This window comes from Barbatula barbatula (assembly GCF_947034865.1).
Source record: "Barbatula barbatula genome assembly, chromosome: 12".
Taxonomy (NCBI): domain Eukaryota; kingdom Metazoa; phylum Chordata; class Actinopteri; order Cypriniformes; family Nemacheilidae; genus Barbatula; species Barbatula barbatula.
The window spans coordinates 11,574,220-11,586,220 of record NC_136775.1 but is presented as its reverse complement, the minus strand read 5'-3'; the positions used below and the strand labels follow the sequence as shown (position 1 = coordinate 11,586,220).

The 12,001-nt window shown below is 35.8% G+C and overlaps 2 protein-coding genes across 2 annotated transcripts; both read left to right on the top strand.

Annotated features, from left to right (window-relative positions):
- The first annotated feature begins 1,265 nt into the window (after positions 1 to 1,265).
- On the top strand, positions 1,266 to 5,844 carry apoa2 (apolipoprotein A-II). Its single transcript, XM_079469217.1, has 7 exons — positions 1,266 to 1,599; positions 1,743 to 1,785; positions 1,917 to 2,001; positions 2,135 to 3,389; positions 3,600 to 3,636; positions 4,050 to 4,278; positions 4,380 to 5,844. Exons 5-7 carry the CDS (start codon positions 3,600 to 3,602, stop codon positions 4,537 to 4,539), a joined length of 426 nt encoding a protein of 141 aa, XP_079325343.1. The 5' UTR covers positions 1,266 to 1,599; positions 1,743 to 1,785; positions 1,917 to 2,001; positions 2,135 to 3,389; the 3' UTR covers positions 4,540 to 5,844.
- Positions 5,845 to 6,736: 892 nt separating this feature from the next.
- Positions 6,737 to 10,927, top strand: apoc2 (apolipoprotein C-II). Its single transcript, XM_079469216.1, has 4 exons — positions 6,737 to 6,867; positions 7,203 to 7,265; positions 10,099 to 10,252; positions 10,413 to 10,927. The coding sequence occupies exons 1-4, from the start codon at positions 6,768 to 6,770 to the stop codon at positions 10,507 to 10,509; spliced, it is 414 nt and encodes a 137-aa protein (XP_079325342.1). The 5' UTR covers positions 6,737 to 6,767; the 3' UTR covers positions 10,510 to 10,927.
- Positions 10,928 to 12,001: the final 1,074 nt, after the last annotated feature.

Sequence of the window (12,001 nt, the reverse complement as noted above, 5' to 3'; positions counted from 1 at the left end):
ATAAATTCAATTATTCTAGTAAATAATATCTAATGTCAGCATCTCCTGGTGGTTTATTTAGCATATTTTGCATTAAGTGAATGCTTGGCGGAAAAGATGCGTCTTTAATCTAGATTTAAACTGGGCGAGTGTGTCTGATCCTCGAATAATATCAGGAAGGCTATTCCAGAGTTTAGGTGTATGAGAAAGCTCGACCCCCTTTGGTGGAATTAGTTATTCTAGGTGTTATCAAAAGTCCTGAGATCTTAGAGAGCGTGATGGGTTGTAGTGTGATGGAAGCTCTGTTAGGTAGGTAGGGGCTATTACACAAATGTCAAAGTAACAATCAACAATAATTAAATAAAGAACATAATTTATGACAAGCAATTAACAATGAGAACAACAACAGTCTGTTAACAGTAAAACAGTAATCCAGTCAATTTAACCACATTTCACATGCTGCAGTGCATACTGGGATTTAAAACAATCAGTCCAGTCAACAAAATAATCTTGGTTAGCATCACCATAAAACTAATCTTATTCAGTGGCCTATAGAAAAAAAATAATAAACTCCCCAAAAAGCATTTCATCAAGTTACTTTATTACCTTTGTTGAAGGACATTTTGAAATCAGATTATTCACAGTGTACAGGCTTAAAAATATATATATACACATTAACAAACTATACAGTGTAGAGCATATAGGAAAACCAAGATCACGGTTTTGATATCAAGTGGAAGTACACGCTGATAAAGAAAAAGTATAGCCACAAAAAATGTAAACATGTATTTACAGACAACTAGAGGTCAACCACCTTCCACCATCACCCCACATCAGGCTAAAGTCACTGTTTGTCCTTTGTCAATGATCAGTACATTCATGATTAATTTTAACCTCTCAGCTTCAGTGATAAAATGGACTGTTATCTGACCTCCTTTCCTAGAATTACATCCCGTTACCAAATGTCTCTAGAATGATAGTGAGAAATAAAGAGCATTTATATTGGTTATGCTGGTTTAAGGTTAAAACAATGTAAACTTCTTAATGTGGATGATCAGATTAGTTTAAATAAAAAAATTATATAAATACAAAAATATTATTCAGGTAATATCCAAATAGTTTTACAGATGTACTTTCTTAACAACAACATCTCACAATCTTAACATGGCATTTATCAATAATATCTTGTAATCATAGGCAGCTATTTTATACATTAATCCAATATTAGCTCCCCCCGCACACACCCACACAAAACTTAAAATGTGCTGCAATGGCTCTGAAGTCAAATGGCCTCTGATCCCAAATCACACAAAACCCATAAACAAGACATTATATACCATTTATTCAATTGAAACATTTATTATTATGATTTGTGGACACTCTCAACAAATGCTTTATTTCCTATTTGCCTTGCAACATGGCCATTGTCTAAACAAACATCATGCAGTGGCTGCTCAGAAATGATCTGTCATCGGTTTCTCGGAAATTTAATTGATTCAAATACAGCACTACTGCAGCAAGATATCGCTCAAAGAAATCTGACTGAACCCAAGACAAAGCTCATCACAAAAACAACAAAGCAAGCTGGCTGTTTAACTGAAGGGAAAAAGACCCGTGAAGGTATACATTTACTACATACATGTCTAAATAGTTTTTTTTTGTTAGTATCAAAGTGTACTAATGAACAAGACAGTCTATAAGCACAAATTACAATTCAATTATAAACTAGTTAAATTGTAATATTGCTGATTGTTTTAATGCAGATGTCAAGATTGATGCTCTTTGTTCTGGTCTTGAAGTTGCAAGGTCTGCTTATGTTTATGCATTTGTATTTTATTTATACATATATATGACACAATAATGACAAAATACATAGAAAAACCTCAACCAATTATGTTCTTCAACATCATTTTTAAATCTTTAAATGGTGTCCTCAGCATGTATGATAGCATCAGACCCGTTGCCATCTCAAAGTCCAGAGGAAACTGCTGGGATTTTAGAAAGAGCAAAGCAAGCATACAGGTACAACCACTAGATTTAATTTCTGTCTCTCATTTCACAAAATAAGACAAATTGAAATCAGTCTTGCAGAGAAATTCAAGAGTTGTAAATTTATTTACTTATCTAAATGTTTGTGTATGTTTGTTTGTGACAGGGAAACAAAGGCTAAAGTCCTAAATGTTGGCAGCACAGTGGCTGATTTTGCTGACATGTATTATGAGGAACATTTCAAACAGACTGCTGACTCTTATGTAGAATGGGCTAAAGGCAGCGCAAGCTCTTTGTGGGAGAGACTAAAAAATAGAGCGTCCACCTTCAGATCAACCTGATAAACTTTCATTCAAAACTCATTTTTATGCTGTTCAATATTTAGGTTTTTGAAAATTTGTACAGCAAACCAGTTGTCGATTGTAGTCATTCCATTGCAGTAAAACTTAATAACTGTCCAACAGTGCAATGCATACATTATACATTAAAACACTTGAAAAACGTGGGGAAATCATTTTCTGCACATTTTATCCGCACATGAAACTATATACTGGATTATATCACAGAACTAAATGAGAGGGACAAAACTAGAAAATATATTATATGCCAAAAACAATACCATCACTAAATATTACATACCAAAACATACCAGAAAAACTAATACATAAATAAATTAGACCACATATTATAGATTAGACACGTTATGTTCCAAAGTTGAAAGTTCACTGCGTCTAGCTGTCTATTGAGTATGTGGAAAGCTGTTCATAACCTTTGGACAGCCTTTGCTTAACCCTTATTGGCTTATGTACATCAAGTCCTAAAAAAATAGATTCTGGCACTCTTGCAAGAGAAATTAAACAGCTTTCCAATATAAGGTCAATTCATGATTTTAGTGCCAAAACATTAAATGCAAGTAATAAGTGAATAAAGTTAAAAGTGATCCATGACTAAACATGCATAAGTTTAAATGTGTATTTGCATATTGCATTGTTTTTTTCATAAGAAGCTACCAAAAAAGCAATCTGACGTTTGTAAGAAATGCATCTTGTGTATCTTTAACATATTGATCGACTTGATTTAAACAGAACACACGCACACAAATATTTGATCAAAGATTTCATAGACATTCTACCATCTCATTAATCCACAGACAGGGAACAGTGGACTTTGAGTATGTGTGTGTGTTTGTCCTTTAGGGACAGTAGGTCCATCTGCGTGGGTTTGTGTGCATGGATGCAGTGTGGGCAGATGTGTGCGATTAGCAACGATTGTGTATGCATGTGTGTGTTTGTGATGACGTCTATTTGGTCAAGCGGTCAGACAGATATAGGGGTGGATGCCAGACAGTATAACTGCAGACTCAGCTGGTGCAGTTGACTTCAGTCCTTCATTTCTCTCTACAGGAATCTTACTAGCACAAGGTAAAGTATCTGCTCCTGACATTTATGCATGCATAAATAAAAACCTCAAATGCATCTTTTTAGTGTGACAACATTTAGCTTATTTACCATCTACAGTTATATAGGACGTTGTACATGACTGTGTGTAGATCTCCAACATTGAACCTGCAAAAATTGGTGATATTCTGAAGATGTTCAGCAAGAATATATATAATTTTTCTCCTCTTGTAGATGAAGCTGACATTAGCTCTCATCCTTGCACTCCAAGGTAAGATTCAAGTTCTTGGGCTCTTTAGAGTTTCTCACTAGCATGTCTGGACCTCTTCATTAATTGGTGCATAAAGAAAGAGAACCTGAAAAAACACAGTTACTGTACATTTAAACAGAAGGCCTGGGGCCTCTTCATCTCTGTGACACACTGTTTAATGGCATATAGTGATTGTGCCAATCATTAAAAAGGTGGTCTATATAAGACATTTGCATGTTACTCTTCAAATCACATCCTTATTGTGATGAAATCACATAGACATAATTATACCTAACTGCTCCAAACTTTTCATTGCATGACAATGCAAGACTCTGGGACCTCAGAATAACAGTCACCTGACTTGAAACTGATCAGCACCTCTCCATATTTGGCTAGTTTAGCCCTTCTAAAAAAGCATTGACTTTGTTTTTTAGTGTCGGTGTGTGTCTGGGCAGAACCCATTCCAGATCCGGACAAGGAGTTAGTGGAGAAATATGAGGGGCTGAAGGCTGTTTTCTTCAAAAGGCTTGTCAACGCCTACAGTAAGTTTACAGCTGCTGTCGAACCACTGATGCAGAGCTCACCAACAGGACAAAAAGCCAAAGAGACCCTGGAAGAAATCATGAAACGCCCAAGAGTGGAAAGCGCCATTAAGATCCTTAGGTAAGGACTTTAAACTCAAACAAACCCCACTGACATTTCCATTTCTTTCACATTCAGATGTTTCACGTGTGTAAAACGGTGGTCTTGTTTGGTTCTTCCAGCGGTTTGGCCTCAGAGCTGGATCCTGTTGTGGATCAAGCTCGCAGGAGTCTTCTTGGTGTTTATGGCCAATATCTGCGCCCATACATTGGTGAAACCCTGGACCGAGCCATCAACAACATCAAGCCAGTCCTGGATACCGTCATGCCTGCTGATAATTAACAAGTTAACCTCTGACTCCGTCAGATAGGATAGATCAGCCGAACCGTGTTCAATTTAGACTTATTTTATACATGCAGATAATATGTATTAAAGCTGCATTACAACATGCATTTTCACAGCTTCAATAATTGGATCATATTCTGAATGTCCAGTCCAGCTATTATGTGAATCCAGTTTTTGCGTGTATATACTGTATCTGTGCATTTGATACTGTTCTGTTCATTTCAAGAAAGAATAACATCCTGTCCAGCATTAATAGAGTTATGAGTATTGGGTGATTTTGTGTGACTCAAGTAAACAAAACGACTCTAAATAAAGATCTCTGGATAATGCAAACTTTGCAAAGGTTTATGTATGTTTATTGTGTAAGTATGAAAAGTGTGTCTTAAAAGCATTCTTTATTAGTTTAGTATATTGTACAGTGTTGACCAAAGCCCCTTTTGTATCTTTTAAGAATTACATTTTTTTAAATCCACAAAATATGAATACCTTCAGATAAAAAGTTCTATTCACATTTTATGCATTTGCAAAAACTCAGAGATATACACTCAGATCAAGGTTTTTAAGATAAGTGACCCTTTTCAGTCAAGTGACCCTTTACTTTCAAATGGTGGTGGGTTTAATAGTTCTTGCTAATGCAAGCATTTATTGGGTAGCTCAAGCCATACTTGACCAGAAGATAATACCTCAGACACAGCACAACATGGCGTTGTGGCAAGCAGCAGTCCTACTTCTAGGGATGCACTGAAATGTAAATCTGGGCCAATAACGATAAATAACAATTATTCTACATTGGAAGCGGATAACCAAAATGCTGGCCGATATACAGTTTTTTAATATTAATTAAAACAATTCTGAGCCTGAAACAAAAGGCAAAAAGTGGACAACTGCTTTAATTTAAAAACATTGGAGTAATATTTAGTTCAAAACTTTTCCATGAAAATAATGTACCCAGCTTACCTCACACTAGTTAAAGATTCTTTAACTGTTGTGGTATACTTTTTATTTAATAAACAAATTATAGATGTTCTTGCAGAGCAGCCCAGAAAAGTATCCTCAAGTTCTCAATTTTACTGTGAACAGCGTGTAGCTGAAGTGGTTTAAACAGAGAAAATTATTTATATCTTATCGGAATCGATCCTGATTTGAGCGATGATATATTGTGCATTCCAATTTTCATAAGAAATTGTTATTATTCATTTTGTGGCAAATGATATAGCTATAAATGTATTTATTGAGTGTACTGTATCGCATACTACAGCAAAGAAACACACAACAATAAACATCCACAATTTGTTAATTATTTTAGAAATGTAAACTCATTAGATTTAAATTTAAAAAAGACAAAGCATATGCTCATATAAGCTCATATTCTATGTTTTAACATAGTACAATTCATGTATTAAAGTTTGTAGTTTTTATTTACACATTGATTTATTTTAGTCCAAGAAAGCATCATATTTTTAAAGATGTGAATGACCTAAAAAAGTTCGTAAGGCGATTAGATAATCAAAGGTTTTGAATATTTTATGCATTCAGCTACAAGCCAACTAAAAAACAACCTAATATTCATATATTGAACAAGACTGATAAGTTAATCATTACAGTTCAAAGAAACAGATATTTCTTTCACTTCACTTAAGTCTTTTAGCTTAATGATCACATTCATGATTCATCACAACATCTGAATCCTTCCACTGAAACTGAAACAGACAAAAAATTCCACGGCGTGGCCAAAACAATTCCATGGCAAGATTTGAACCGCTAAATATGATTATCATGGACAAAATAACATTTAAGTAATCAGGATGACGTGTCAACAGACTTGGGACTTCAATTGTAAACGTGTAGAAGTTCAATTGCGCAAGACAAACTGGCTTCTTTATTAAATCCCTTTTATAATCTCTGTTTGTGGACGCAAATTACATAATTAAATAGTAATAAAATCTCACATTGTTTTACTGTACAAACAATCTTTTATTAAATGCCTTATTTTCGAATGTCTCAATGAATAAACTTAATCTTATTTGGAAATGTGAATGATCATTGTAGTTCTCAGTCACTGTTTTAAAGATTATTTTTCAGAGTTCTACATTTTGTGAACCCCCTCTTGAGACTCTTTGTTCAACAGTTCAGTTTTATCTTACAACCTCCAGTTAAAGAAAACACAGCTGCACAAAAACATAAACACACACTCACATTTATCTGAGAGACTTGCACTTTGGCACATGAGTTATCAGGTCAATACATCAGATACACCCATATATAAGGTAGGCCAAAGATTTTTTGCTGCTCTCAGTCTGACACATCTACTTCTGAGGAGAAACTGTAAGTATTTTTTAAATTGTAGTAGCTGGTAAATGTTTACATAATCTGACATATTTATGATGAATGATTACTCAGCACCCATGGAAGAAACCTGTAGTATTCCATCAATACACATGATACAACTATCAAATGTATTGTAGAAATACTGAGGTTTAAAAATGATAATATCACCAAAATAATAAGAATATAGATGTGTCGATGTGTTTGATTTATTGGCGCAAGAAATTACCTGCAATATTGCGTAAAATCAGTCAAAACTTTATGATCTAAAGTAAAAGCATAGTCACTCTTGTTGTGTTGCCATGTTCTAAATAGTGTTGTATCAAATTCCTCAGATCTGACAGACATAATGAACAAGCTACTGGCTATCACAGTACTCACTTCTTTGCTGGCTCTCAGTATGTAAAACATGCACGCACACACACAGAGGGCATTTTCCAAACGGCATTTATACGCCCTTTTAGGGAAGGACCCTTTCAGAAGTCCATTAGCGATGGGGACATGCCATGATCACTTCAAGGAAGTGCGTTAAGTGCGATCAATAACACTATCTTGGATTACGAGGTCTCGCAACGCATTTTAAAGCAAATATGGAGCGGGATTTTGATGTTACCTAAATGTTTGTACAATAATTTAGTTTGTATTTGTTTTACACTATTTTTGACAGTGATAAATATGATTTAAGATGGTTAAAATATAGAATGAGATAATTTAGTTAATAGCTACTTGTTTATAAGTGTCCTTTATCATATGTTTCCTTTATAAATACGAAGTGGATTGAAAAAAGAAGGTGAAATATAACAATTACACAATATTCAGCAAGAAGTATTACAACATTTTTTTTTTTTTTTAAAAGCGCTGGATTAAGAATGCACTTGCGGCGTTGCCAAGGTAATATTCAAGTTTTAAGATGGTTTATTTATATATAACACGTTTAAAACAGCCAGAAGGCTGACAAAAGTGCTTTACAGTAAAAGACAGTACCATTCAATTAGGAATACAAAACCATAAAGATAAAACACAGGAATACAAATACTACAATCACAAAAATAAAACACTGTTGGGCAAAAGTTAAATCCTAATAATCCAAAGAAAACTAATGTGTTTTTAAAAGAGGCTTAAAAATAGGCAGGCTAGGGGCCATTTGGATCTCTACCTGCAAGTTGTTCCAAAGGCAAAGCCCAATTACTGAGAAGTCTAGAATGCGGAATAAAAAGAAGGTTCTGATCACAAGATCTAAGGCTTCTCAAAGGGGACATACCTATGCAGCAATTCGGGTAAATAGATGGGTGCTATATGGCATAGAGATTTAAAAACAAAATAGGATTTTAAAATGTATTCTGAATTGAACAGGTAGCCAATAAAGGCCTTCAAGAGTGGAGTGGCATGATCCCTTTTTTGAAGGAAGACAGCGTTTTGGGCTGTCACAATATAAAGAGTTATAATAATCAAGACGTGATGTAATAAAAGCATGAATAGCCATCTCCAAAGTCTTTTCAGTGAGAAAGTGTTTGATCTTTGCAAGCATACGTCGCTGATGGAAACTTTTGAGATATGCTGGATTTAACCTCGTCTAAGCAAGATGAGAGAGCAGTTGCAGCCAATGGATCATTCTTCTTAAAAGGTAAATAGATTTGCGTGTTGTCAGCATAAAAATTTAACGACATCCTGTGTTTTCTAAAAATTTAGCCACAGGGCTCCCACAGGGGGAGAGAAGCAGTGGAAGAGACAAATTATCCTAGCCTAACCACATATTTCCTATTGGATAAAAATGTCTTTATGCGTTTATGCTTGGAAGGCTGGATCACACAGCTCTCTTTTGCTGTGTTAAACATTTTCATTAGTAATAAGCGCTTTTATGCTTGCTGTTTGGTCTAAGATCAAAAAGCCTCCGCACTTAGGTCTTAATAAATGGTCTGTTGCAGATTTTGAGATTTTTTGGTCTTATAAAATATATAAACAATTAGCATTTTAAGGTTTGTTTTCGTCTTGTCTTTATTTGCTCATTTTTTCTGTGAAGATCTGGCAACCATGTCACTTTAGTTAAGGGCTAGCCCCGTGTCATATGTGCAAAAGTAAGGCTTTCTTTCACTGTTATTTTTGTTTAGAGCGACCAAGCAACAAACATGCAACATTGTGCAGCGCCTGGTTATGGAAGAACACAGTCTCTTCTCGGAATGTGTGGTTGAAGTTTATTTTGAAGTACGTTCCTGTTCACGTGGGTGAAACACATTGAGCATTTGTTCACTTCATTTAACCGTGGATTCCTTTGTAAACAAGGCACATGTCAATGCTGGATTTGCAGATACTGAGATTAAAAAGCAGTGCTGTGCCGTCAATATTGAATCCAGCCGGAACAAATATACATGTACAATGTGTCACTATTGCTTTGTTAGAGATGGCTTTATATATATCCTGATTATGTGTAACCTGCGTTGTCAAACCAAGTTTACAGAAGACTCCAAATAAGCACGTAGCTTGTCAAACAGACAACGTACATCACAGTGCACACTGTTGTTTTTTGGAACTGTTATCCAATCATAGCAGGGGGCGTTTACTTCCAAGTCTTCAATACGGCCCACCCATAAAAAAACGAGTGTTTCTTCAGCCGGCATGAAAACCAGGGTGGATAATAGCCTTTCACTTATTGATTTTGATGTTTTCAAATGTGAAAACCATGCAAACGTCACAAGTAGACCTCAGACAACAGTATAACATAATAAAAAATCAGTTTAGGAAACCTTTAAAACTGCGAGATACACCCAATATTCTAGCCTTTTGATTATAATAAAATGTTTAATACTTAATAGTGACAAAAGCTGCTGATAAATCTAATGAAAGAGGACTACAGAGAGTCAGTAGCTAAAAATATATAATTTACAATGAACATTTGGCCAGTCATGCCCTTTGTGAAGGGAGGTCCAAACGCATACACAAGAGACAGTACATTTACATTTACATTTAGTCACTTAGACAACGCTTTTATCCAAAGCGACTTACAAAGAGTGAGCAATAAGCGATATGCCATACAAAGAGCAATAGTACAATAGGTGCTAATACAAAAACAGTAATGCTCTAGACCCTTCAATGAGTTCACTTCAAGGGCTCAGCCCTCTGAAGGGAGTAGGGCATAGGGTTGCTCACTTCTGTTTGGAAAATGCCCAGAATCACTTAACTACAATTACAATGCCTAAATGACAGGAGTACTAAACATATTACTGCCTCCTGCAGGTGCGGAGAGCTTCCGGGTGCCAAGAGAGGCCGAGGAAAAGGGAACCTTTGCCAATGTGATGGACACCCTAAAGGGTTACTATGACAAGAGTGTTGGCACTGCCAACAGTTATGTAGAGACAATCAAGGGTTATAAGATAGAAGAGAAAGCCAAGTAAGTTTTTATGTATAAACTATGTATTTCTCATAGTGACTTCTCAGGGCTTTAGACGTAGAAATTTGTAGCATTTTATTATGACACATGCTCAATGATATAGAACTCTTGACTTAAAATCTGTTTACCTATGACAATATGTATCTCTCTCTGCATAAAGGAACGCATACGACGAGACTGTTCGCGCTGTCACCACCTACTCAGGCATCTTCGGTGACCAACTGTACCACATGCTCTACTCCCAAGACAGCTCCTAAGTGCATCCTTATGTTGTAACATGTAGTAGAATACCTCACTAGAACTTTTCAATCCGTTTCTGGTCCTGCGTCACTACGTTGGAACCAAGATTACATGAATCCTCCATGAAGACAGCGCAGTCTATGGTGAAGATATAACTGTTATATCCCAAAGGTTGTCTATCAACTAAATAGCAATATATTGCGAAGGCACATTAACATTCAAAGTTTTCTTTGGATGTAGATTGTAAACCCTACTGCTGCTTACTGTTGTCTATCTGGTGCCCTCTATTGGGCATCTAGGTTAAAACAGAATCATTGACTGTTTCACTGTAGTTTTTCTGTATAAATTAGAGAAATGTATGTATTATATCTACTTTAGCATTTTCTGCGCCCATGATTAATAACACATTCAAATAAAACTCCACATTTGTACATATTTATGTAGCTTTATTTTCTTGCTCTTTCCAAAAAATGCTTATGTAGAACGTCAGAAGTATTTCATTTCTTATTAACTTTGCAAATTCCATTGGAACTAATGAAACACTGCAAAATTACAGTCATACTTTCACTGTCCTTGTGTAATGCTTAAACACCTTTTTAACAGGTCATTGCAGTTTTCAGAGGTAGGATTTACTTACTAGCATTTTAACATTGCAAACAAAGAGACAAATCTACAGGCAGTGGCTTTAGGTCAGCTGTGGCAAAGTCAACAGCTGAATTCAGGGAAACAGGTTTCTGATAAAGATTTGAACCAGTGAGGTTCCCATTTAGAGTTTTTATTTATTTGCACCCATCTTCAAATGATAACAATCTTGTTACTCTCCATTGGTCAACACAAAAAATGAATTTTGTTTGTTATTTTTCACACAGCGATTGGTCGGTTGGTTTGGAATATCCACACATGATCTTGTTCTTTAGCATGCAAGAAAAGTAAATGATGACCACAGCTGTCCCTGTGGTCCCCGTACACTTTAATTGCATGCAAACAATTACTAACACTGAGCTAAATGTTTTAATACCTGTTCCACACCAGAAAACGACTTTGAGTTGGGACCGATTCGTGTTTGAGATCAGCATCAGCATGTTCATGTATATTTTTATGTGTGCTATCACTTTACGAACATCTATAGGCCTATGCTTATCCTAGTGACAGTCAAACAATTATTTAGACAGTCAAACAAATAGGGTGTATGCACACGGCACGATTACGTACTTCCTCTAAAATCGTTGCCGGCTATAGGTCACGTCCGCTCTCATAGCACTAATTGATAACGATGTGAGCATTGTTAAGTGCCTCTGTGATCACGCTAGTAAGTGCAAAAGTTCACTGAGCTTTTTTCATATTTGTTGATGTACCTTGAAACGGATAGCCTGAAGTGCTTCACCTTTTTGGTTGTTGATCGTAATCCTATGAGCGAAACGCCATTATTCCCTATGGCGCCAGATGTAAGCTGTCAGAGATATTAGCGGAAAGACGTCATCGCTCCGAGTGCACATACCCCATTCTGAA

Excerpts from the sequence above, each read along its gene's own strand:
- apoa2 (XM_079469217.1), top strand. The coding sequence starts at position 3,600 with ATGAAGCTGACATTAGCTCTCATCCTTGCACTCCAAG. Across the intron at positions 3,637-4,049 it reads TCTCATCCTTGCACTCCAAG|TGTCGGTGTGTGTCTGGGCA; the intron begins GTAAGATTCAAG and ends TTTGTTTTTTAG. Across the intron at positions 4,279-4,379 it reads AGCGCCATTAAGATCCTTAG|CGGTTTGGCCTCAGAGCTGG; the intron begins GTAAGGACTTTA and ends TGGTTCTTCCAG.
- apoc2 (XM_079469216.1), top strand. The coding sequence starts at position 6,768 with ATGAGTTATCAGGTCAATACATCAGATACACCCATATATAAGGTAGGC. Across the intron at positions 7,266-10,098 it reads CACTTCTTTGCTGGCTCTCA|GTGCGGAGAGCTTCCGGGTG; the intron begins GTATGTAAAACA and ends TGCCTCCTGCAG. Across the intron at positions 10,253-10,412 it reads AAGATAGAAGAGAAAGCCAA|GAACGCATACGACGAGACTG; the intron begins GTAAGTTTTTAT and ends CTCTGCATAAAG.